At 49.2% G+C, this 26,365-nt stretch overlaps 1 protein-coding gene and 1 long non-coding RNA gene across 3 annotated transcripts; one reads left to right on the top strand and one right to left on the bottom strand.

Moving 5' to 3' along the window:
• Positions 1-24,575, top strand: LOC125156583 (zinc finger protein 77-like). Of its 2 annotated transcripts, none has more exons than XM_047842741.1 (4): positions 1-129; positions 19,107-19,233; positions 20,483-20,663; positions 21,071-24,575. In XM_047842741.1, the coding sequence occupies exons 1-4, from the start codon at positions 127-129 to the stop codon at positions 22,764-22,766; spliced, it is 2,007 nt and encodes a 668-aa protein (XP_047698697.1). In that variant the 5' UTR covers positions 1-126; the 3' UTR covers positions 22,767-24,575. The 2 variants fall into 2 exon arrangements, with proteins under 2 accessions (XP_047698697.1, XP_047698701.1); XM_047842745.1 differs by lacking the exon at positions 1-129 and adding an exon at positions 371-1,001.
• Positions 2,042-3,170, bottom strand: LOC125156602 (uncharacterized). Its single transcript, XR_007148698.1, has 3 exons — positions 3,082-3,170; positions 2,531-2,653; positions 2,042-2,235 (listed from the first exon to the last, which is right to left on the bottom strand). It is a non-coding gene; the product is annotated as an uncharacterized LOC125156602 (long non-coding RNA).
• Positions 24,576-26,365: the final 1,790 nt, after the last annotated feature.

Here is a 26,365-nt window from a genome sequence, read left to right as displayed (position 1 = left end):
GTCCCTCGCTGCCCTGCTGCCCTGCGTCGGAGCGCACCTGCCTCGCGCGGCGTCTAGCTCGGTCTCGCGGTCGGTGTCGTACAGCCGTTTGCCTGGACGCCGGGACGGTCCGGAGCGGGCTGCGAGATGGTGAGTGCGCGGGTTTGGGCGGAGCCCCGAGGGGCTGGTTCGAACCGGCCGGAACCGGCTGGAGGGGGCCCCGGCCCAGGTGGCACCGCCCCTGGGGGTCCTAATCCGAGCCTGTGCCCTCGGCCGGGAGTGGGGCTGCAGCGTCCTGCCCTTTCCTCCTCTTCCCGGTCCCCACCCGGGTCGTCCTTGGGCGGGGGTCCGAAGCGAGGGTGGGAGGACCCCAGCGCCGGCGATCAAGGGCTCGGGGGCAAGTGGGGGTGGCTGAGGTGGAAGACCCCCGCCCCCCCACCTGACAGATAAAATCAAATCCACACTTGGTTAAGGAGACTTTGTTCTTGCTAAAAAACAAAATTCAGCTGAGTAATTGGCTTTATTCAATGATTCATGAATCGGGCAGCATGCCATCTCGCGGATACAAGGGAGCTCGGAGGAGCTGCACAAAATGAAAGGCTCACAGGCAGGAGGAGTGGGGACAGGAAGTTCTATTAGACAAAAAGTGGACGGATGGTGGGAGGTCACCTTTCCTTCCGGGAGGGCAGGGGTCTAGCAGCCCGGCGACCTCACTAGTGCTGACCAGGTCGTTCCTGATTGACTGGTTTAAGATTCCATTTCTGGGAGAGGCCGAAACTGCAGTTAAGTTAACTCTTGGTCTGGTGACAAGGAGCTTAGTATGAGGGACTCCATTTTGGCTCTGTTGTCTTGTTTTTAACATTCCGAAGACCGCTGCAGAGGACACTGGGTTCGGAGACTCCCCCCACCCCCCACCCCCAGCACCTCCAATACTCAGAAACGGGCTTTCTGTATGATGAGCAGTGACCGAAAGGTGTCTGGACAGGAACGGGCTCCCTGTGCTCGGAGGTTTCTTTGCTCAGGTGGGCAACTCAGTGCTTGTTCTGACCAGGTGCCGATGGGGAGGCAATGTCAGGGGCCTGTGGGGAGGACAGTGGCCTGGATAGACTTTGGGTAGGAAAGGGGCGGTGGCCGACAGTTGGTCAGACCAGTGGCAAATGAAGAATCCGAATTGAGGAGGAGAGACAGGTATTGAGAAGAATGATTGCAAAGGCGGGGAGGGAGGGGACTGTTGCACTAGAGGCAGGGGCTGGGCAGGGGGTTGGGGGGCTGTTGCATTAGGGGCAAGGGCTGGGCGGGGGGGAGCTGGGGGGGCTGTTGCATTATGGACAGGGGCTACGTCGACAGGGAGGACACTGTGAGCAGAAGGCATCTGAGTGACTCGAGTCGTGTAACAGGAAGGAGAGGAGGAAAGAGACCAGGCAAGTGCAGGTGTGGTGCTGACGTTGGGGTTCCCTGAGGCCAGCCTGACCCCTGTCCCCCAGGAGGGGCTGTGTGTGGCTCAGGCTGAGAGCAAGCCCACGTTCAGGGGTCTGGAGGAAGGAGAGAAGCCAAAGCAAAGCGGGACCAGCCAGCATTTTGTGCCCCTTGGTCACGGGGACAAGCAGCTGAGCTGATCGCAGATGAGGCACGAAGTGTGGGTGTGGGGGGTCTGCGCGTGGCCCTGTCGTGGGTGAGCCAGGGGGACTTCCTGTCAGTCTTCTGCTCTGACGGGGGAGGGGCCCTCGTGCGGCCTGCTGTTTTCCAGACCCCGACAGGGTGGGGGAGGGAGTGCCTTTCCCTCCCACTGAGGTTTTCCTGGGAGCACAGGGCTCAGGTAGGCGTCTGCATGTCACCTGGGAGCAGGACCTGTCACCCTGTCCAGCTCAGCACGGATGGCTCTGTCCTCCGCCAGCCGCGCGTTGAGCAGGTGTAAAATGCCCGAGTTCTTTCTGCCTCCTTTCTTCCCCTTCAGGGCAGAGGGTGGTAAGTGTGTCAGGTCGTTCCTGTCCCTGCTGACCCGGGTTACTGGGGGCTTTATCCAGAGAGCGTCCCCTGGGGAAAAGTGTCTCAGGACAGAACTGTCTTTCTCCATGAGGGTTGGGGGGGGATCTGCAGGGGGCTCCACGCCTTCATGCCAGGTGGGTGGAGTCACGGATCAGAGGATTCATCCAAATGCTGGTGACGGTTCCACGCAGGGTCCAGAGGTGGAAAACTGTCTTCCTGATCTGTCCCCTGGGAATTGCCGGTGTCAGAGACGCACACAAATTCTGTGAACTGAGACGGGTTCAATTCTAACGGTACCAGGTCCCTGTTCTCTGAAAGGGATAAACCGCTTCCATTCTTGTGAAACCACGCAGGTGCCCTGGAGCCGCCCCTCCCACTGTGGCCTTGACCTCAGGGTGGAAGCCGTGATGCTGTACCTGGTTGTCCACACAGCAGCTTGGGGTCCCCGTGTCATTCGGATGACCCGGGTTGCTGGAAGCTGGGGCCTCCTCTGGGCTGGGGACCGGCCACCCCCAAAGCTGGGCCTGGTGGGAGGCGAGGGAAGGTGTGGTGGGGTCTCGCTCACCTGCAGGTGGCCTCCAGCCCCCGGGATCAGTGGGGACCAGTGGGGAAGGGGCTGGGGCTGCCCTGGGTGTCTCCCGAGGACCGGTGTTGGCATCGTCCAAGGGGTTGTGGGGTTAAGTGGGATCTGTGGAAACAGGAAGTCTGTGCAGGTCAGACTGAGGGAAGTCTCCTCGGGGTCAAGTGCCGTTGGAAGGGTCATGAACACAGAGCATGTAGGGTTCAGATCCTAAACTGGGAGGGTTTCCTCTCTGGTGAGAATTGTGGCCCCAGAGGAGGGGGTGCAGGGCGTGTGGAGCTCAGAGTCCAGTCCCCAGGGGTCTCTGGTCCCCTCCTTCCATCCCAGAGGACCGGTGTCAGCAGGGAGAGCTTGGCGCTCATGGGGGGACTGGGTGTCACTCTCTGCACTGGGGTGTCATGTGTGGTGTGGGTGCCGTGGGTGACCAACCTGAGCGGCTCCTGCTCTGGTGCTCGGCCTGTTGTTCCTGGAGAGGCTCTCGCTGCCCTGGGAATCCAGTGTGGGTGACATTTAGGACTTTTGTCCCTTGGCCATACCTCTTTGTGCTGGCAGCTTTCCGTGTCGTCACCCCCCAGCAGGCGTCACTCGACCTGATCTCTGTTGCGGTGCGAGAGGGGAATGTCAGCAGTGCCACCGGTGATGTGGCTGCCCAGGGCTCGTCTGTGTCTCTCGGGCGGGTGCTTGCGGCTCAGTGTGTCCGGTGAAGCCCTCCGTCCTGGGATGGTGGGTCGTGGGGTCTCCAGTTCATGTTTTCCTTTTGTGGGCTTTGCTGCTGCCGGCAGTGTGGTCTTGTCTCCAGGGTAAGTGCCTCGTAAGTCCTTTGCGCTGGGGGGACATTGCATGTTGTAGCTCGTAAGTTGCACGTTAGCAGGAAACGGGGTGCGGAGTGTGAACCACGTGTCGGTTTTGGGTCCCGTCACTTGCGACTTCATGGCATCCAGCTCGAGTGTGTGACACGGGGTCTCCTGGACGTTGCACGTTGGTTTATCTGATTCCTCCAGGGCTGAGCATTTCTCACGTGTGGGTTTCCTCTTCCGTGGAAGCATTTCCAGTGTGTTGTCTCCTGTATCTCACGTGTCTGCTTCCTGATGATCTGTTTCCTTCGCGTCCTGGGGACATGTGTCTGTTTCATTTCTGCCTGCTGTGTTTTCTCCAGGTCAGGGTGTATCCTTTCTCTGGGTTGTCTGCGTGGATGGATCCTTCACGTTGTTAGTAGAGTTGAACTTCCCGGTCTTTTCCTGTGTAGATGACCATCTTTTGTTCTGTGAGAAAACTCCTCCGTTGCTCAGGTCATAATCATACGTGCTGGAACTTTCTGTGTGTTCCACTTGTTTCCACGACAGTTAAATCCACAGGACTCAGTTGCTGTCCATGACGCTGATGATTCTCTTTACCCTTTAGAAAACCAGTCTTCCCTGGCCCCGTGTGTCCCAGTGTCCCTGTCTCTGCTGCTGTCCTAGGGCACTTGCTGGGTGTATATCCACCAGCCTAAATCAGGGGCACGTATCTGTACATTCCCTTTGCCCATCAGGGTGTTTTTCTTCCTGTTAATGCCAAGTGTTCTAATAACTGATAACTTGAACATTTTTTTTTACTGTTATTTTTTAGAGAGAGTGCATGCGCAGGGGAGGGGCAGAGAGAGAGGGAGACAGAATCTGAAGCAGGCTCTGCACTGTCAGCTCAGGGCCCGATGCGGGGCTCAAACCCACAAACTGGGAGATCATGGCCTGAGCTGAAGTTAGACGGTCAACTGACTGAGCCACCCAGGTGCCCCTAATTCTGTTGACATTAAACATAAAACTGGGGCACCTGGGTGGCTTGGTCAGTTAAGCGTCCGACTTCGGCTCAGGTCATGATCTCACGGCCCGTGAGTTCGAGCCCCGCGTCGGGCTCTGTGCTGACTGCTCAGAGCCTGCAGCCTGTTTCAGATTCTGTGTCTCCCTCTCTCTCTACCCCTCCCCTGTTCATGCTCTGTCTCTCTCTGTCTCAAAAATAAATAAACGTTGAAAAAACAATTTAAAAATAAAACTGTCAGGTGATCACTCTTTTCCAACATGGACCTCTACGTGAGGGTCAAAGGGGCAGGGGCTGCTGCACTGGACGTGCTGTGATATATCAGGGTGGGAGGCTGAAGGCTCTGGAGGGTGGATGTGAGATTTCGAAGGACCAACCTCAGTGCTTTCGGACATGGTGGTTGTGTGTGTGTGTGTGTGTGTGCGCGCGTGTGTGTGCGCGCGCGTGTGTGTGTCGGGGGGTCTCTACACAGTGTGTCCATTGAGTGTCACCAGTGCCATTAGTGTGTTCAACTGAGCCTGCGTATGGGGCACGGTACTCACGACGAAGGTGTAAAACAGGCTGAACAGAACAGACCTGTTGAAGCACCTGCCTGGTAAACTGGGTTCCTGGATCCCTGTGACCTTAGAGGTGTGTTCCCCAGGTAGGGTTAGCAAGTTCTCACAGCACTGCAGTGGGGTATCTACAAGAGAAGGTTCTGTCCAGTGAGATAACATGTAAGCCATGCCTAAACCGTATTCATGTCCGTGAGAGAGGGAGCTGTGTGAAATCCGCTCGTGTTAACAGACTTCCCTGGGTTGTACGTGGACAGGTGGGACCAGGGAGTAGGCGCTTTCTGTGGATTTATGAATCTTGGGATTGAACATATTGTGTTGTTTCGGGCCAGTGGTTTCATGCATGTGTAGTGGTGAGTTTTGGCTGTTGGGGCATCTCTGGTGGGGCCAGATTGTTGTTTGGGCCAAACCAGAGTTGTCCCTTTTTATTGAAGCCACAGTTACTAGATTTCCAATATTGCTTATCCTTCACGGGGCCGGTTGTTGGGTATCTCTTAGCAATTCTCTAAAGTATTATTTGGGAAGAACATCCCTTTGGTCCAAGACAGAGGTTTGCCTCTCGGTTTTCTTGAGTTGCTTTTCATTTTTTTGTGTTCGAGTTTGTTTTTGCTTGGAAAAAAATATCAGCAAAAATGGCTTCTGTTGGCCTCCAGGGAGTCAAATCTGGAGCCAGGACCCTTCGTAATGCCAGAGAAGTCAGTTCAAGTAGGGCATCTCATCAAATTGGGACAGAGGAGCCATTTTTAATTGGTTCCCATGTGGGTAAGGACATCTTGTCTCTATAATAGTCCAAGGTCATGAGCTCCCTTACAGGCATGGCGCCTGGCCTTATAAACATTTCTGGTTTTACCCTTGGCGAAGGTACAAGGCCAGAGGAAGGGCCAGTTGTTCAGCATGTCGAGCCGAAGTAGCCCAAAGGTAAAGTGCTGCTCAGTGACCTCAAGGGACTTGCAGTCACATCCCCAGCACGATATTTGCCATTTTCAATTTGTAAATAAGAGTCGTCAGTAAAGCATGGAACCTGTGCGTCAGTGAGAGGCGCTCCCTGTTGGCACGGGGAGTCGGAAGGTGCCGTGTCCGTGCTAAGCAGTCACAAGGGGTTTCACGTGGGTCCAGGATCAGGCGCCCTACGTATCGATCCTGAGTTTGAGCAACCTGCAATATGTCTTTAGAGACATTTTGTCCTTTCAAGGCCAAAAGGTGTAACAGGTGGATTCGGGCTTCCTGGGAAGAGGTCTGAGAAGGGGAGCAGAGACCGAAACCATCTACATGTCATCAGAGAGCAGAGCCTTCAGCAATTTTCCATCATCCAGACCAGCTTTGGAGATTCAAGCAAAGCAAGAAAGCCTGTGCCTCCCTGGGCGTGAGTGCCCTGGTGTGTTTCTGTTCCTTTCAAATCAAAGCGGACACATTGGTCATCCCTACTGGAATATGAAAATGCACTGCATAGGGTAGTTATGTCAAAAAGCTGCTTTCCGTGGGAATGGATGTCAGTAGTGTTGGAGGTTGGGAATGATGGCGTGCCAAGGGTTAAATAAAAGATGTTCAGGGGTGCCTGAGTGGCGCAGTCGGTTAAGCGTCCGACTTCAGCTCAGGTCACGATCTCGCGGTCCGGGAGTTCGAGCCCCGTGTCGGGCTCTGGGCTGATGGCTCAGAGCCTAGAGCCTGTTTCCGATTCTGTGTCTCCCTCTCTCTCTGCCCCTCCCCCGTTCATGCTCTGTCTCTCTCTGTCCCAAAAATAAATAAACGTTAAAAAAAAAAAAAAAAAAAGATGTTCAGGGGCGTGTGGGTGGCTCAGTCGTTTGAGTGGTTGAGCATCTAACATCAGCTCAGGTTATGATCTTGCCGTTTGTGAGTTCGAGCCCCGCGTTGGGCTCTGTGCTGACAGCTCAGAGCTTGGGGCCTGCTTCGGATTCTGTGTCTCCCTCTCTCTGCTCCTCCCCTGTCCAAAAAAAAAAAAAGATGTTCAAGGGGCATTTCATCCCCTGGTTAGGTATTTTGAGTACCTTCATCTAGTTCTAGAATTACTTTCCCTTTGTGGGAGAATGAAATTCCAGCGTGATCCCTTCTGAGGATCCGTGCAGTGAATGACTAGAGGTGGAGGAACTAACGTGAAAATGGTGTGTCTGTCACACGGGACTAGACACAAGGGGGCGGGTTCAGAGGCAGGAACCTGTGCAGGTTCATTAGCGACCCCACTGTTGGAGCCCCGTGAGCTCTCTGCGGCGGGACCTGCTTCACAGTGTAGGTCCCGTGTCAGGCGGCACAGAGAGAGTCCCTCCCCTTCTGGAGAGTGGTTTCTCCAAGCTGATCAAGAGGGAATTTGGGTCCTTAGAGCCCAGCCGTTGGGCATGAGGAGGGCTTGGGAGGGGCCGGGAGGAGGGCTCCCACCTGGAGCATTCAGGCTGCTGAGAACCTTCCCCCACATGTCCTGGATGTTGGCAATAATAGTGCAAACTAGGAGGTATTTGGTGGTTTTTTTTTTAAATGTTTGTTTATTTTTAGAGACACAGAGTGTGAGTGGGGGAGGGCAGAGAGAGGGAGACACAGAATCTGAAACAGGCTCCAGGCTCTGAGCTGTCAGCCCGGAATCTGACGCGGGGCTCAAACCCACAAACCATGAAATCATGACTTGAGCTGAAGCTGGATGCTCAACCAACTGAGCCACCCAGGCGCCCCTTATAGAAGAAGGCTTCAGTTGCCCGAGGTGAAAATGAAGAATTTTAGCTCTCTTTCTTTCACGTGGGGTTGTCAGTGGCCTAGTTTGTCAAAATAACTAAGTATGCAGGGGAGGAGGTTTCCCAGCCCATCCTGGTGCTTTTAACTAAAAAGAAAGATTCCAGTCCAGCCCATTAAATGCTGCCTGGTGGATTCCACATGTGAAGAAAGACCAGAAGTCTGAAATAAACAACTCGGGCAACGACAGATGTTGGCGAAGATGCGGAGGAAGAGGAACCCTTTTGCGCTGCTGGTGGGAATGCAAACTGGTGCGGCCATTCTGGGAAACAGTATGGAGGTTCCTCAAAGTTAAAAATAGCACTGCCCTATGATCCAACAATTGCACTACTAGGTATTTATCCAGGGGATACAGGTGTGCTGTTTCAAAGGGGCACATGCACCCCCGTGTTGATAGCAGCACTATCGACAAGAGCCAAAGTATGGAAAGAGCCCAAATGTCCATCGGTGGACAGATGGATAAAGATGTGGTATATATGCACAATGGAGTATTAGACGGCAATCAAAAAGAATGAAATCTTGCCATTTGCAACTACCTGGATGGAACTGGAGAGTATTATGCTAAGCGAAATTAATCAGAGAAAGACAAGTATCATATGACTTCACTCCTATGAGGAATGAAAGATACAAAACAGATGAACATAAGGGAAAGGAAGCAAAGATAATATAAAAACAAGGAAGGGGACAAAACATTAGAGGCTCTTAAATACAGAGAGCAGACTGAGGGTTGCTGGGGCAGTAGTGGGTGGGCGGGATGGGCTAAATGGACGAGGGGCATTAGGGAGGACACTTGTTGGGATGAGCACTGGGTGATATACGTAGGGGATGAATCACTGGAATCTGCTCTGGAAATCATTATAGCACTATATGGTAACTAACTTGGGTGTAAATTTAAAAATAAAATTAATTAAATTAAAAAAAAATTTTTTTTTTCAACGTTTATTTTATTTTTGGGACAGAGAGAGACAGAGCGTGAACGGGGGAGGGGCAGAGAGAGAGGGAGACACAGAATCGGAAACAGGCTCCAGGCTCTGAGCCATCAGCCCAGAGCCTGACGCGGGGCTCGAACTCACGGACCGCGAGATCGTGACCTGGCTGAAGTCGGACGCTTAACCGACTGCGCCACCCAGGCGCCCCTAAAATTAATTAATTAAAAAAAAAAAAAAAGACCAGTTGGAGTCCGTTGTAATAGCCACATACAGATTCATCAGGCTTTTGAGTGGAAACCTGAATTTTGTGTTCGTCTAGTCTTCGGAAAAGCTACTGTTGGGGCACCTGGCTGGTTCGCTTGTTGGAGTGTGTGACTCTTGATCTCAGAGCTGTAGGTTCAAGCCCCCACATTGGGTGTAGAGACTACTTGCAAATAAAAAAAACTTAAAAAAAAAAAAAAAAGGTACCTTAATTGCTTGGCGGGGATTTCCAGCCAGTGTCATAAGCATCTTTCCAGAAATGGGTGTCTGTCTCTCTCGGGTTAGTTTCATCCCATGTGTGGCCTGGGCCCCAGCAACACGCATGTGGACTAATTGATCTAAATCTGGGAAACCATGTTGGTGAGTTGAATAGCTGTGTTATGTTCTTCAGCGAGCTTATGGGCATTCCCGGGCACTTCTGGAAACTTCTGCCTTAGTCCAGGGAACATGAGAAACATGGGGTTTCAAATCTTGAGATGCTTTACCTTAAAGAGGCTGGGTTAACAGGTTGAGGTAAGGAGGGATCAAGGGCAGGTTCAGAAGAAAAGGGAAGTTCAGAGCATGTCGAGGGAAGTGGTTGGAGGCAGGTCCTGGGTGTAGAGTGAAGCCAGGGCAGGAGAGAAAGACCCTTCGGAAGCCATTTGTCATATTTCAGTTGTTTGCCTTGGTTCAATTTAAATAGTCTTTTGCAAAGAGGTACACTTAGATCCTGAAAATATTTGCAAGTCTCGAGGTACTGAATAAAATCTGTATCAAATTCAGTTTGCTGGATTCATGACTTCCTAATTTTTTTCTTTTCCTTTTCTCTTTTCTTTTCCTTCCTTGTCTTTCCTTTTCTTTTCCTTTCTTTTCTTCTTTCCTACCTTCTTAATTTTTAATTTTTTTCCCTAACGATATTCAATAAAACAAGTTTGGGGAGATCGAAAGTTCCCCATAAAGGCCCTTGTAGTTCTAAATTACATTTTTCAGTTGCTCATTTTGTTAGAAATGCACAAGGACGCACCATGGTTTTTAAACCTAAGATTGGCCAGGGTCCCAGTTGGGTCCCCCCTCCATGCGCTTTGATAACTGGAATCCATTTCTTGGCAGTTTTCTCTAGACCAGAAAAAAAGTTTATAGACACTGGTCTCTACAGGAGTAGCCTTGTTCCAGAAGAAATCAGACGAAGGGCCAGCGCATTTCCAACAGGCATGGTTCCAAGAGGAACAGTCCAGTTCTGGAAAGCAGTCGGAACAAAAAAGAGTTCTCTGAGAAAGGACAAGCCCCTAAAACAGGTTCCGAATAATCCCCCGAGAGCACAGACACAGGAGAGCGCAGACCCAGGGAGTGGGGCTCTGATCCCAGCACAAAACTTAACCTCCGCTTCAGGGTTGGGGAGAAAACAGAGAGCTCATTGGGCTCTGTGGGACCTGCACCTGTTTGCTCGCCAGCCTGGAGTGGTTGGGGTCTTCTCTGGGATCACTAACGTTAACCTTAACAATGAAACCGTCAGGGGTGCCTTGGTGGCTCAGTCTGTTGAACTCAGATCGTGATCTCGTGGTTCAAGGGTTTGGCACCCTGTTGGGCTCTGTGCTGACAGCCCAGAGCCTGGAACCTGCTTTGGATTCTGTGTCTCCCTCTCCCCCCTCCCCTGCGTATACTCTCTCTCTCTCTCAAAAAAAAAAAAAAAAAATTAAAAAAATTAAAACTGCCAGTTATTTTTCAGCGAAAATGGGATTACCTGGGAATAGCAGAGAATTATAATTTGGGACACGCCAGCCCCAGCAAAACCACAGGCAAGTCTGGAGAAGAAACGGAAGAACAAAGGGAGGAACGCTCATTTCTAGAGGAGAGGGGACATTGGGAGGGGCTGTGGGAAACTAAACAACGATTGGAGCAAACTACGGAATCCAGGTGTAGTGGCTTCTCATTGGCTGGACTGTGATTGTCTCTCATTGGCTGGACTGTTGCCAGGGCAGGAAAACCCTTCCTTCCTACTCCTGGGACAGTAATGTACCTCACGTAGACTTGCAAAGCCCTGTTCTTGATGGTGAGGTTTAGGGCTTGAGAGCTTCCCCTGCTGGTTTCCCCACTCAATTCTAAACAGAGTTTTCTCATGTTTTCATATTCACGTACCTTAAAAACTGATTTCTATGGGGCAAAATCCCACCAGTTCTGTAACATATCTCCCCTATTCTGAGAAATTTGTGTTACATTTCAATATGAGAAATAGTGTCCTTTGGGGCGCCTGACTGGCTCAGTCAGTAGAGCATGTGACTCTTGATCTTCGGGTTGTAAGTTGGAGTTGCACGTTGGACAGAGAGAGGACTTAAAACAAAATCTTAAGTTCTTTTTTTTTTTTTTAATTTTTTTTAACGCTTATTTATTTTTGAGACAGAGAGAGACAGAGCATGAACAGGGGAGGGTCAGAAAGAGAGGGAGACACAGAATCCGAAACAGGCTCCAGGCTCCGAGCGGTCAGCACAGAGCCCGACGCGGGGCTCGAACTCACGGACCGTGAGATCATGACCCGAGCTGAAGTTGGACGCTTAACCGACTGAGCCACCCAGGCGCCCCCAAAATCTTAAGTTCAAAGAGAACAGAAATAAATCCCATAACAAAGTCACAAACAAATCTGATTGCAGATTTAATGGGATTTTTTTTTAAATTTTTTTTTTCAACGTTTATTTATTTTTGGGACAGAGAGAGACAGAGCATGAACGGGGGAGGGGCAGAGAGAGAGAGGGAGACACAGAATCGGAAACAGGCTCCAGGCTCCGAGCCATCAGCCCAGAGCCCGACGCGGGGCTCGAACTCCCGGACCGCGAGATCGTGACCTGAGCTGAAGTCGGACGCTTAACCGACTGCGCCACCCAGGCGCCCCTGAGATTTTTTTTTTTTTTAAATCTCTTGATGTTTGGGGAGAGTTGATATTATGGTCTCATTTTGGAAGACACACAGCATCTCTTCATTTATTTCATTGTGTCGTGGTGTCACTGAATGGCGTTTTGTAGGTTTTCCATTAAGTTACTTTACATGCTTCATGAGACATATTTTAGGACTTAAGGAAAATTAGTTTAATAGCAGTTATAAAGGCTAATGTTAGAAAGTCTTTTTAACACTTAATTTTCAACTGCTCGCTTCTAGTGACTCATTGTATCCTGAGATTCGTTTTTATGAGTTTGCCTCCTGCAAACTAAAAATCCGTTTCTGTGATAATCTTTCTATTCTTTTCGGGCACCAGCTACACACTCATTTGAGTTAGGAGTAAAGGAAAAAATGTGTTTCGGTTACAATATTCTCCTTAGGTGAAACTACATTGTTAGTTTGCTCTCTAAACGATTATAAAACATCAAGCGTGTACTGCGCTTGAGCAGTAGAGAGATTTCTACGTCTGTCATTACCGGTAGCTCAGGGTGAGAAGCACATTTGGATGCTTGAGAAGACTCAGACAAGAAATAAGACTTGAAATGTGGTTTCATGTTAATCCATTTAGAAAACCTCACTTATCTAACAGCTAAAAGTGCAGAGGAGGAGATAAAGAGGGATTTATTAAACTCTTTGTCTCCAACCATGCAAAGTAACCTGTGAAGGCACCTTTCGTTCCCATCCTGGTACATGCAGCGGGGACAGGTTTTAAATGGGAACCAGCCCTTCTCCTCAAATGCATTTGACAGATTTTTTTTTTTTTTTTAATGTTTGATTTTTGAGAGAGAGAGGATGAGGGGCAGAGAGAGGGGGAGACAGAGGATCCGAAGCAGGCTCCGCACTGACAGCAGAAAGCCTGAACGTGGGGATCCAACCCATGAACAGCGAGATCATGACCTGAGCCGAAATCAAGAGTCGGACACTTAACCGACTGAGCCCCCCCGGCCGCCCCCACCAATTCCTTGTTTTCGGTTGCAGCGCTGGCTGAGCCCTCACAGGTCAGCAACTTGTTCCCGATCTCCCATTTCACCACCAAATAGGGAGTCGGCTCTAGGTTTAGTGTGGGCACCATGGTTTTCTGACGGTGCATGTTTCCATGTGGTTTGTAAGCCAGTCGTCACTCATGTGTGATGACATGAGGCAGGCGTGTCCTCAGCCCGTATGGATTGGAAGCCTGTGGTTTGTTTGTCTTTTTTTCCATTAGTAGCATAAGTTGTACTTCTTGAAGAATCAGTGTTTAATCCGTGTTGCATTTCTGGAATAAAATAGCCTTGGTTTTGCTGTCAAATGTTATTTCTACATTTATGTATAAGGTTTCCTTCTAAAAAGACTTCAGTCTTGGGCGCCTGGGAGGCTCAGTTGGCTAAGCCTCTGACTTCAGCTCAGGTCATGATCTTGCGGTTCACGAGTTCGAGCCCCGCGTCGGGCTCTGTGCTGCCAGCTCGGAGCCTGGAACCTGCTTCGGATTTTGTGTCTCCCTCTCTCTCTGCTCCTACCCCGCTCGCACTCTCTCTTAAAAATAAAAAAAATAAACACTAAAAAAGAATTAAGAAAAAAGCATTAGCCTGTATGCATGTTGCGTTTTAATACTATTTAAATTATTCTTTTCCTGTGTTGGTAATGCCCTGTGATTCCTTTCTACGGTCGGGAATCACAAATGTTAAAATACTTGGTGCTCGGCTCACGCAGTGTTTGAGGTTTGCATTTAGAGTGTGGGGGGTAGTTGAATCTACGGAATTCATTTCTTTAATGACCAAGGACGTCCTCAGATGCTCTGTTCCCTTGCATCATCTCAGGTATGTTACCAGTTGGTACACATTCGTTCCTTTTCTTCTGTTCTAAAACACCTGTAGTATCTCCTCAATCTGCTTAATCTCCGAAACTGTCATTTTGTTTCTTTTTCATACCTCCTTTAATTTGCCCGATTTCTATTGTTTTTGACTACAAATGCCAAAAGATGAAGAAGGATATATTTTTAGCTTCTATGACTTTTTAAAAACAGCTTTCATGGAGGTGTAGGTTCCGTACCATGAAGATTATCTGCTTAAAGTAGAAATTCGGTGGCATTTATTGCAGTTACAGAACTGTTCAACCATTCTCACTTTCTCATTTTAAAACATTTTAATCATTCCATAAAGATAATTTTCATCAGTGGGCGGTCATCCCCATTCTAGTGTATCCCTACCCTGGGTTCTAGACAATTTCTTAATCTTTCTCTCTATTGATTTGCTGAGTCTGTACATTTCCGTATAAATGATATCCTGCTCTGTGTCGTCGTTGTGAAGTTTGTTAGTGTTCTCGAGGTTCATTTTGATTTTGTGAATCAGTACCTGGATCAGTACTTCGTTGTGCGCATTTCTGAATAATATCCCATTGTTTGAATACACAGTGGTCAGTTTGAAATGGGTTGTTAACCTTCAAAGTAAAACTGTCATTAATTTTACCAGCAAAAATGGGTTCATCCTGGAATAGGTGAGAATTGCAACTCGGAAAAGCAGGCTACAACGAGACCAAAGGCAAGCCAGAGAGCAGAGGAGAAGGGAGGCTCTTTTATAGAGGAAACTGGGAATTTGGCAGGGGGACGTTGTAAACAAAAAGTCCATTGGAGCAAGCTGGATGCGGAAGTATTGCGGCTTCTCATTGGCTGGGCTGTGACACTCTCATTGGCTGGGCCGTGACTCTCTCATTGGCTGGGCCGTGACTCTCTCATTGGCTGGGCCGTCACCACACCGGGAAATAATCTTCCTCCTGTTGCTCTAGTAAAGTGATACCCACTTGTAACCGCAGGGTCCTCCTCTTGTTGTTGGGTCTGCAGTTGACCATGAGTGGTAGGGTGTCAGAACTCCACCTGCTGGCCTCCTGACTCCATTCTTAACAAGGTTTCCCTGTATTAATTCTCACAATTTCCCCTTTTGATAGAGACCCTTTCTTAAATGCATCATTAAGAGTCAGTTTTCCATATTTAGTGGTTTTGTTCCTTGGTGCCACGAAGGATCTTTCCTGATCGTCATGTCCCACGTCATAGGGAAACCACATAGCAGTTGGAAACTCGTTCAGGTGACATTTGAGTAACAAGAAAGATTAGAGGGGAGCAGTGTCAGGCACTTCTCATCTCCAGTCCCTATTTATGAAGATAGTAAGCATTGGAGATTATCTCCTCATGGGTACGTCACTTTTATAACGTTTTGGCACGTAACAACTGGGAAGGCAGAGTGACGTGGGCATTCCAAATTGTATGATGGTTCTGAACCAGGACCCTAGATCTGAAAGTAGCTAATCGAATATTGGCAGTTTTCAGACTCAGGGAAAAATTAAAAAAAAAAAAAAAATTTTAACATTAATTCATTTTTGAGAGACAGAGTACAAGTGGGGTAGGTACAGAGACAGAGAGAGAGACACAGAATCCGAAGCCGGCTCTGGGCTCTGAGCTGTCAGCACAGACCCCAATGCGGGGCTTGAACTCAATGAACCGTGAGATCATGACCTGAGCCGAAGTCGGACGCTTAACTGAGCCACCCAGGCACCTCCAAATTTTTTATTCTATTGATAAAAACTGGGAGTCATGTATTCCTCCTGGAATTTGCATACAGTAGGAACTGGGTCGGTAGTTTATGGGGGTTAGGAAGCACAGGGTACCGAGGGTTAACAATGGCATATGTTGCTCAGAGGTTCCAGACAAACCTCCATCTTCAGCCGTTGGGTTTTCACACCAGTAAAAACAGGCCATTACAGGGATTAGTGTAGAGGATGATGGGCCTCTGAGGCTTGTAATGTTCTATTATGGGCCTGGTGCCTTAAAGAGCTTTTTTCTTTTAATAAAAATTTTTTTTTAATGTTTATTTATCTTGAAAGAGAGAGAGGGAACATGTGCACACAGGGGAGGGGGGTGGGGAGGGGTAGAGAGAGAAGGAGAGAGAGAATCCCAAGCAGGCTCCACGCTGTCAGGGTGAAGTCCAACGTGGAGGGCAAACTCGCGAACTGTGAGATCATGACCTCAGCTGAAATCGAGTCGGGCGCTTAACCAGTGGAGCCACCCAGGCGCCCCAAGAGTTTCTTTATTTATAGGTATTGATTAATTGCAAGGAGGTCCTTTGAGAGATCTATTTTCATCTTGATGGGAGATACACTGTGGATTCTGCCAATATCGCTTAAGGATTTTGCCCAGGAAGAGGAGGGTAGGGAATCCAACAGAGACAAATGATCAGTGACCCCAGGTCCATTACAGTGCGTCAGAGATAGAGCGGATAAAAGATGTGGAACGGCCACGAATTTCCTTTGGTTGGCTATTTCGATTACTGTTTTCAGATTCTGGAATTATTTCCACTGTCGAATAGGGGTGTAGGAACTATCTCTCAAAGGGTCTAGACAAAGGGGAGTGGGTTCAGAGACAGGAACCTGTTAACGTTCACTAGAGATGCTGCCTCCCCCCTGCCCCCCCATTGGAACTGTTTTAGGCCTTCCAGGCAGAGGCTACTTTACAGCAAGGGGTTGGGCACCGAGAATGTAGCTCTCCGGTCAACAAGGACAGAGATTCATTCCCGATGTGGAGAATGGTTTCTCTGAGCTGCTTATGAGGGAGGACTGGGAAGAGTCCCTGTGGTTCCCTAGAGCCCCGTCACTGGGGATGAGGAAGGAGGACGTTGGAAAGGCCGGCTGGAGGGATGCAGGTATGGGAGCACTTAAACTGGTAGCAAGTGGTCTTTTTTCCAGTGTCCTGGCCCTTTGCAAGAATAGGAGAACCTAGTTAGTTTCTGGTTTTATTTAGGAACCTGCATTGCCAGAATGGAAAATCAAGAATTTTAGTGGTTTTGGGGCACCTGGGTGGCTTCGTTGGTAGAGTGTGCTATTCTTGATCTCAGGGTCATGAGTTCAAACCCCACTTGGACATGGACTCTACTTCAAAAAATAAATAATGGGGCGCCTGGGTGGCTCAGTCGGTTAAGCGTCTGACTTTGGCTTAGGTCATGATCTCATGGTTCGTGGGTTCAAGCCCTGCACCAGGCTCTGTGCTGACAGCTCAGAGCCTGGAGCCTGCTTCGGATTTTGGGTCTCCCTCTCTCTCTCTGCCCCTCCCCTGCTCATGCTCACTCTCTTAAAAATAAGTAAACATTAAAAAAAAATTTAAATAATAAAAATAAACCAGTAAGTCAAAACAAAGAATTTTAGTGGTATTTTTGTAACTCATCTGGGATGTGTGTGAGCCGTTTGCCAAACTAAATCTGCAGTGGACATATTTTACCATTCTATCCCGGTCCTCTTAGTGGAAAGGGAAAGATAACTGGCTCTGCCCTTTAATAAACACAGACTTAGATGCTACCCGGGTGGATTCTGTATCTACAGGTGGACAATTTTCTTTAAAGAGAACGAGTTGATTTTAATTGTCATGAACAAGGCTGATCGTGATGCACTGTTGACCTTAAAAATAAACCCAAAAATGGCTTGTCTGGGAATAGCAGAGAATTATGATTTGGGACGTGTGAAGCCCCAGCAAAAGAACAGGAAAATCTGGAAAAGAAAGGGAGGAACACTCTTTTGTAGAGGAGAGGGGGCCGTTGGGCGGGGCTGTCCCAAACACGAAATCCTTTTGAGCAAACTGGGGTTTCCATGTGTAGGGGCTTCTCATTGGCTGGACTGTGGTTGTCTGTCATTGGCTGAGATGTGACTCTCTCACTCGCTGAGCCCTGGCTCTCTCTCATTGGCTGAGCCGTGGTTGTCTCACCTTGGCTGGGTTGTGACTGTCTCTCATTGGCTGGGCTGTGACTGTCTCTCATTGGCTGGGCTGTGACCGGCTCTCATTGGCTGGGCTGTTGCTACCCCAGGAAATAATCTTCCTTCCTCCTGCATGAGCAGTGATGCGTTACGGGTGTACAGGTGCGTCTCTCCGTCTTGTGTCTGCCCTTGGCCCTGAGCGGCAGGTTCGGGAGCTTCCCCTGTGGACTCCTGACTGCACTTCAGTCGTGTCGCCTTTACTCAGCCTGGAAGAGGTGCCCGGCTTCTGGGTGGTTTTCATCGCTGGCGATCGGGAGTCGTGCCGCGGGGAGCAGAGCGCGTGCGCACGCGTGTGTGTGATGGCGCTCGTCCTCCCGGGTCTGGGGCAGGTGGATACGAGGAGCGGACCTGCCGTGTGGGGTGGGAACGCCACGTTGCTCATTTGGGGGTCCACCAGACTCTTCCAAAGCGGCCGCCCCCGCTTACATCCGCAGCAGGATAAATGAAGGAGAATGCGCCCCGCTCACGTCCTCGCCGGCGCTTCCTGGGGCGTCTTTATAGCCAGTGTGGTGGGTGCGAAGGGGCCTCTGCTGGTAGTTCGAGGTGCGTGTCCCGCGTGACGAATGTCTAGCATCTTTTCATCGACCTGTTTTCCATTTGTATATCTTTGGAGAAGTGTCCACTCACTTTCTTTACCCATTATTTAATCATATTATTTTTCTTTATATTGTTGTCTCTTATTTCTTATGGTTGTCATTTTGGAAATGTTTGAAATATAAGACTTAACAGGTGTGTGATATGCAAACCCCGGTTACAACTACAGTTGAAGTAGAATTTCCTTTCTTCTAGGTGATATGGTTGGGTTTTTTTTTTTCCCCCCTCTCATTAAGTTTTGAGAACATAGTTTTTGCTTAAGGAATCTGTGATTTTTTTAAAAAATAATTTTTTTACTCTGTGTTTCACGAGCGTGGTGTCAACCCTTATTCCTCTAAAGTTATGAATTAGCCTTGTTTCTTTTCTCTGTTAAAGCTATCTCTGGATCTGTCCCCATCAATCCTTCAGGGACTCTTCCTTCTGGTGCCCTTTTTCCTTGAATTCTGGGCACTGGGTCAGAGGCCCTGCTTACGCCCAAGTTTCTTCAGCATCCAGAACTCGTTTTGCACACTAGGTGTGCCAGGCACCCGGGCCCTGGCCTTTGCCCATGCCCACAGTCCACCTAATCCGCGGAAAGGGTCATGTCTGCCTCTGTCGGAAGAGAGGGGACTCCACCAGGCTTCTTGACTTGTTCCTTCCAAGGCGAGAGCTCCTCACATCAAGCGGCCCTGGAATCTGAGTGTCCACAGCATCCTGACATTCTGGTTCCAGTTCTTGGAGCTGACGAGGCATAATCGTCTTTGAGCAGGCCAAACGTGTGTCCTCCGGTTTGTGTGTTGTCCGAGTGAATATTTCACTTTTCAGTCTGTACAGTACTGGTCTGCTCAGCTGTGTCTCAGTAGAAATAACCCAGTAAGTTGGGTGTGTGTAAGTCCATGTCAGCTGTTGTCTTCACCCTCTGTTGTGACTCAGGGGTCCTAGGAATGGAGTGCAGCTCCCCGCCTGTCACCCTTCATCCTCTCACACACATGGGTGATGATGGAGCTTTGCTGCAATAGAGTGTGTGGTATGTTTCAGGCCTCTGTGGTCTTTGAGGATGTGGCTGTGTACTTCACCCCGGAAGAGTGGGCTTTGTTGGATCGAGGTCAGAGGAAGCTCTACAGAGATGTGATGCTGGAGACCTGCAGGAACCTGGCCGCAGTGGGTAAGGATGGCTCCATACCTTCACTAGTCTTTTAGGGAAGAGATGTTTCTTACAATTGTCCGATTTTGCTGGGGCCGAGGAATGGGAGTACGTTGGAGAAGAGACAGACACGGTCCAAGCCTTCATGGAGCCTACCTGGAGTCACATACCTTTTCCAGGAACACAAAGTTTTGTTGCTCTTAATCAAAGTCTGAGACTCTCTAATTTTATCAGTGTGAGGATGGTCTCCAGTGTTGCTCTGGGGCAGAGAGTGCTGCTCTGTGGAAGATACACTGGTTAATACACCTGTCTCATGGTAATCATCCTGCAGTTAAACTCACACTTCGTCATCTTCGGTGACTTTGAAGACCAAATTAAACAGCCCATCTTCCAGATTGCTCGTTGCTCTTCAAATCCTCCCTCCTGCCGAGCTGTCCTCCAGGGGCAGGACCAGCAGCCACACACACCACCCACCCTCCCAATGGCAGCTGGGACAGTGCAGGCGGGCTTCACTGAGGGCCTCTGTGCCTTCGGAACAGTCCAGCAACCCTCGTTTGGACCAGGCTCTGGAGAAAAGAATGGCATTTGGAGACACCCATTAGAAACAAGACTCAGTCTTTGTTTGGGAAGGGTGATGGTTGTCATTTACCTGGCTTTCCTGTTGGACTTTTCATCCATCTTTTAATGCATGTGGTGAACCTCTTACACAGGTAGCATGTGGGTGTGTCTATCTTGCCCAGTTCCTTCTTTTCTTTAATTTTCTTTTTTCTTTTTTGTCCTTTTAATATGTATTCATTTTGAGAGAGAGAGCGTGAACATGAGTGTGGAGGGGCGGGGCAGAGAGACAGAGGGAGAGAGAATCCCCAGCAGGCTCCAGGTTCAGCAAGGCATCCCAACACGGGGCTCAATCTCAGGACCTCAAGATCATGACCTCAGCCGAAATGAAGAGTCGGACACTCAACCGACTGAGCCACCCAGGCGCCCCCTACTTTGCTTTTCTGATAATACCTATTTCCACGTTAGTCACCATCTATTTTGAAGTATTTCTAAGTGAATGGGCTTCCATTTTACACACTTTTCCCATTATTGCCAAAGCCCCAAATCACTAGGGTCCTGAGAATTTTCCTTTGGTCACCTGTCCATTCATTCTGATGAACTTCATTCACATTTGGGATCAGTATATAAATAGAAATCTGCATATGGTCTGTTTTCTTACCTTCACACATCAGATCATTCCCAAGAATTTAAATTATGCTCCCAATTCTTGCAGATTGTTGCACTCAAGTTAAAACTTGTGGATCAAGGACTCAGCTGACTATTTTGGAGAATGAACTATCCAGTGAAGAGAAAATAGTAAGATTTACAAGAAATGATCCCTGGGCTCTTTTTCGAGAAAACCCGGTGTTTCATAACATTGGTGATCAGTCCCAATCCCAGGAGAGGCGTTTGAGGTGAGTGCCTCTCCCCGTAGGAAAAAGGGGGATCTTCCCAGATTGACCGACTAACTTGGAATTAAAGAAAAAGTATAAACCTAGCCCCGTAATTGTGTAGTTGGAATTATACAATATAATATCTTCATAAATGTGATGTAGATATTGATCATCAGAAACATAATTGAGTTCAAAACGTTTATCGGGAGAACCCACATGTAAGAAATCCTGACGGCATTTCTGGGCCCTTCTCCTGAGCACGTAATTTCTTCCACTTCACAGCAGTATAGGCGGTACCACCAACATGCCCATTCCTTGAAAATGGCTACTAGTAATCCGATAATCATTAACAAACATCAATAGGTCATTAATAAAGAGATCACTTATAAGCGTCATCCCCTAACCGTGTGCCTTCCTATTTTGAACAGAAGTCCTTTGGTGGAGAGTGTCTGTGAACGTATTGAAGGAGATCAATGTGGAGAAACCCTGAACCCGATTACAAGTCTTACTGTGCATGAGGGGTGTCCCACTGGAGGCAAATCCTGTGAATGTGCTAAGTGTAGAGAAGCCTTCGCAGATGGTTCCTTCCTTGAGAAACTGCGAAGATCTCACCCAGGACTCAAACCTAGTCCTGGTGAGGAGTGTGGCCCAGCCTGCAGCTCTGTCTCGAGCCTCAGCACTCACGTGGACGCAGACCTTGTAGAGAAACCCTATGAAGGTCAGGACGCCGGGAGAGCATCGGAGACGTACGCGAAGAGTCTCAGTAGTAAAATATCTCTAGAGTGCAAGAAATGTGGAAAAGCTTTCACTTGCACGTCTTCCTTTCAGGGTCATGTGCGAGGTCCCTGTGGACAGAGGGTCCATGCGTGTGACGTGTGTGGGAAAACCTTCGTGTATCACTCCTACCTTACACGTCATGTGAGAACTCACACGGGGGAGAGACCCTATGAATGTATGGAGTGTGGGAAAACCTACAGTTGCCTCTCATATTTTCGAGAACACATGAGATCACACACTGGAGAGAAACGCTATGGATGTAAGGAGTGTGGCAAGACATTCAAGTGCCCTGCATCCCTGCAGGGACACCTGATGACGCACACTGGAGAGAGACCTTATCTGTGTCAGCAGTGTGGGAAAGCCTTCAGTTGTCCCAAATACTTTCGAAGACACGTGAGAACGCACAGTGGGGCGAAGCCCTATGAATGTACGTTATGCGAGAAAGCCTATAGTTGTTCCTTATCCCTCCGGGAGCACGTGAGGACGCACAGCGAAGAGAGGCCCTATGAGTGTAAGGAGTGTGGGAAGGCTTTCAGACACCCCCGATACTTCCAGAGGCACGTGAGGATGCACAGCGGGGTGAAACCCTATGTGTGTAAGGAGTGTGGGAAAGCGTACAGTAGTTCCACGTCGCTTCAGGAACACGTGAGGTCGCACACGGGGGAGAGACCCTTTGAATGCCAGCAGTGTGGGAAAGCCTTCACGCGTCACTCCTCCCTCCAAGGTCACGTGAGAGCACACAGCTTGGAGAAACGTTACGAGTGTACGCAGTGCGGGAAGGCCTTCCGTTGGTCCTCGTCCTTGCAGAAGCACGTGAGAACGCACCGTGAAGAGAAGCCCTACGAGTGCCAGCAGTGCGGCAAAGCCTTCTGGTATCCCGCGAACCTGCGGGCGCACGTCAAGACCCACACGGAGGAGAGGCCTTACGAGTGTCCGCACTGTGGGAAAGCCTTCAGTTGTCACTCCTCCCTGCAAGTACACGCGAGAAAGCACAACGGAGTGAAACCCTACGAGTGTAAGGAGTGTGGGAAGGCCTTCTGGTATCCCGTGAACCTGCGCGCTCACGTGAGGACGCACACGGGAGAGAGACCTTACGAGTGCCAGCAGTGTGGCAAGGCCTACAGGTGTCCCGCAAACCTGCGGGTCCACGTGAGGACGCACACGGGGGAGAGACCCTACGAATGCCAGCAGTGCGGGAAGGCCTTCAGGTATCCCGCAAACCTGCGGGCGCACGTGAGGACACACACCGGGGAGAGACCCTACGAATGTCCGCACTGCGGGAAGGCCTTCAGGTACCCCACAAACCTGCGGGCGCACGTGAAGATGCACACCGGGGAGAAACCCTGAATACACAATCACGCTGTTTTCCCTCATATCTTATTGTAAGTCCAGTCAGACACACGGGCAAGAAACGTGATGTACGAGTGTAAAGAATGTTGGAGAACCTTCAGGCATAGCACCTCATTTATTTTGTACATAAAGCGTCAGGGCTGGACGGCAGTTTTTGTTATAAATTTTCTCGTGCCTCAGAAGTGCCTCGTCTGTAATAGGGATCTCTGTTGTATTTATTTCCACTGCATGCTGCTGATATGAACACCCAAGATAAAACATTCCTGAACATCCCCAGTTTCTGTATGAAATATATTTTGCTATCTCAGACATAAAAAGACTGTACAGTTCTATAAAATGTGTCTCATTTCCACGACGATGTCTTCTGGACCCAGGGCTGATCAGTGGTCTGTACTTATATCTCGTCCTCTGGTGCAGAGACTAGAATTCCCCGACTCCGCCCTGCCCCTCCTCGCGGTCTTTATTATTGAAAGTTGTGTCTCCACGTGTGCTGTTGCTGCCGTGTGCCCACCTGTGTTCTCCATGACGTTAGTAAACGTGCAAGGATACTGGAGGAGGACAGTCTCCTCTGATTGTGTTTGTAGTTTGACCTTCGCTCATCGCCTTTGGTCTCGGTTGTTCATCAGTCATGACCTGTTGAGTTATGAAGAGTAACTGTTGGGGGTGCCCGGGTGGCTCAGTGGGTTAAGCGCCCCACTCTTGATTTCAACTCAGGTTATGAGCTTGCGGTTCGTGGGATTGAGCCCCGTGTCAGGCTCTGCGCTGATAGCGCGCTCTCTCTCTTTCTCTCTCTCTCTCTCAAAATAAATACATAAACTTAAAAAAGAAGAGAAACCTTGTGGCTTGAAGTGGAAAGCTAGTGTCCGGCTGGTTCTGCTGAGTTTCGTCGTGAGCCTTGTGAGGCGGGAGGCCGTCTGTCCCAGAGTCCTCCTCTGTGTGGCTCTGAGAGGAAGGCCCTGAGAAGAGAAGCTGTGTGGGGCTTGGAGAGCAGCAGTGAGGAACCGTGATTCTCCATCCTTCCGTGCCGCCAGGGGACAGACGCGTGGGGACCCAGGTGGGCCCGAGTCACGGCGTGTCGTCCTGGCTTCTGGTCTGCCGTCTGGAACAGCCCCCATGTAAGAAAAGTTTGACATTAGTTCTTGTTAGCATGTTCCAGAGACTTCCACGAGCTGTCCCGTGGCAGACCCTCTTGGCTTCCCGGTCCCCACGGATCCTTACGTTGCCCTGTGACTCTTTGTGTCCATGAGGCTGTCTCTTCAGGCTGTCGTGCTTAGCGAGCTCTCTTATCCTGTGATCCCTTCATCTCCATGCTTTTTCTTTACATGATTTCTGTGGTAAGCATCTTGTCCCTCTCAGGGTAGGTCTGTGTCCTGCCTCCCTACCCCCTGACAGATCGAATGCTGTAGCCACGGATGCAGGAAACCTCTGTCCCTGGTTGCATTGTGGAGAGGCTGTGCTGACCCTGCCTTTCTTCTTTCTGGATGTTTCCATGATTGGAATTAGCACCTGTGAGTGTATTTGGCAGTTTGTGGGAGTTTTGCCCTATAGCTAGCTGACTGCTAAGAGAGAAACCCAGTATGTTTAATGACTGTCTGTTGTTATGTGTGATTTCCCGCTGTTTAATTCTGTCATTTTTAATATGTGATTCAAAACAATGTGCGTTTTTTTGTTTTTTGGTTTTTTTTTGGTCAAACATGGTTTTCTACATTGCTTCATAGAAGTCTCATTACCAAGGTTTTCAAATCTATTGCATAATTTTTTTTAACGTTTATTCATTTTTGAGAGAGAAAGAGAGTGAGTGGAGAAGGGGCAGAGAGAGAGGGAGACACAGAACCTGAAGCAGGCTCCAGGCCCTGAGCTGTCAGCACAGAGCCCGACATGGGGCTTGAACTCACAAACCGTGAGATCTTGATCTGAGCCGAAGTTGGATGCTTAACCGACTGAGCCACCCCGGCACTCCACATCTGTTGCACGCTTTAAGATTATATGTTTGGGGCGCCTGGGTGGCTCAGTCGGTTAAGCGGCCGACTTTGGCTCAGGTCATGATCTCGCAGTCCGTGAGTTCGAGCCCCGTGTCGGGCTCTGTGCTGACAGTTCAGAGCCTGGAGCCTGTTTCAGATTCTGTGTCTCCCTCTCTCTGACCCTCCCCTGTTCATGCTCTGTCTCTCTCTGTCTCAAAAATAAATAAACGTTAAAAAAAATTCAAAAAAAAAAGATTATATGTTTTATGTTTCACAACTGAGAAATTATTTTAAAATATCCCATTCTAGAAGATTAACTTCTCGTGTTAGTTTTTTGAAATATATATTCTTAGTTGATAGTACTAAGTACGTAAACATTATGACATTTTCCTTCTGGTTTGTATTTCTTTAATTCCTCTACAGCTGTCATGATTTTCTCAGTAAAATGACTTACTCATGGGGTGCCTGGGTGGCTCAGTCAGTTGAACATCCGACTTTGACTCACGTCATGATCCCACAGTTTTTGGGTTCGAGCCCTGCATCAGGCTCTGTGTTGACAGCTGAAAGCCTGGAACCTGCTTCAGAATCTGTGTCTCCCTCTCTCTCTGCCCCTCTGCTCGGTCTCTCTCTCTCTCTCTCTCTCTCAAAAATAAATAAACATTAAAAAAAATTAAAAAAAAATTTTTTTAACGTTTATTTTTTGAGACAGAGAGAGACAGCGCATGAACGGGGGAGGGGCAGAGAGAGAGGGAGACACAGAATCGGAAGCAGGCTCCAGGCTCTGAGCCATCAGCCCAGAGCCCGACGCGGGGCTCGAACTCACGGAGCGCGAGATCGTGACCTGAGCTGAAGTCGGACGCTTAACCGACTGAGCCACCCAGGCGCCCCTAAAAAAATTTTTTTTAAGTGACTTAACTCCTAATGGGTGAAAATCCAAATATTGCTTATGTAGTGGCCTCCTCCCAGAGTCATGGTCTTGCAGCTCAAGAGTGTGGGAGGGGAGCCAAACACATTCATCTTCCCTACTTGTCTGTCAACAACTAGAAAAAACAGCGTTGTTGCTGTTGTGAGTCTTAGTTGTGCTGGGAATCCGTTATTACGCGGAGCTCCAGGCAGAACTGCCTTGAGGAAACTAACGGTTTCTGGAAATGCTGCTTCCCAGTGTGTGCTGTCCACATTCCTTAGAGGTGTAATGGAAAACTGACCCCAGAATGGAAACGTGTCCTTCCTCCCTTACTCCTTCCTTGCTGGGAATTGTGCTGAACAGGACGCTTCTAACTGTGACAGATGTGTAATTGGTTCGTAATGCTTCACCCAGTGGTGTCTCCTTGTATTATTCCCAGTGGAAGAAGAATAGTCCACTTATGCTTTTGTTGATCTGCCCCAGTTGACACAGAGACGGCAACTGATCTGGCGTGGTGGGAGTCTGGTTGTATTTTGGGTGGGGCTGGTTGGGCTTCACGTCTGAGATGATGTGTAAGGGGAGCGGTTCCACGGGGACTTGGGGGAAGGAAATGGCAAAGGAAATGTACAGGAAGTTGGTAGTGTCAATGGAAAATAAAGATACCTGTGTCTTCAGAGAGTAATACTTATGTGTAGTCATTCCAGCCGATGTCGGAATGGGCTTTCCTCTCT

This window comes from Prionailurus viverrinus, chromosome A2 (genome assembly GCF_022837055.1).
Source record: "Prionailurus viverrinus isolate Anna chromosome A2, UM_Priviv_1.0, whole genome shotgun sequence".
Classification (NCBI taxonomy): domain Eukaryota; kingdom Metazoa; phylum Chordata; class Mammalia; order Carnivora; family Felidae; genus Prionailurus; species Prionailurus viverrinus.
Note: the sequence above shows the minus strand (reverse complement) of the source record. Positions and strands in the feature narration are given on the sequence as shown.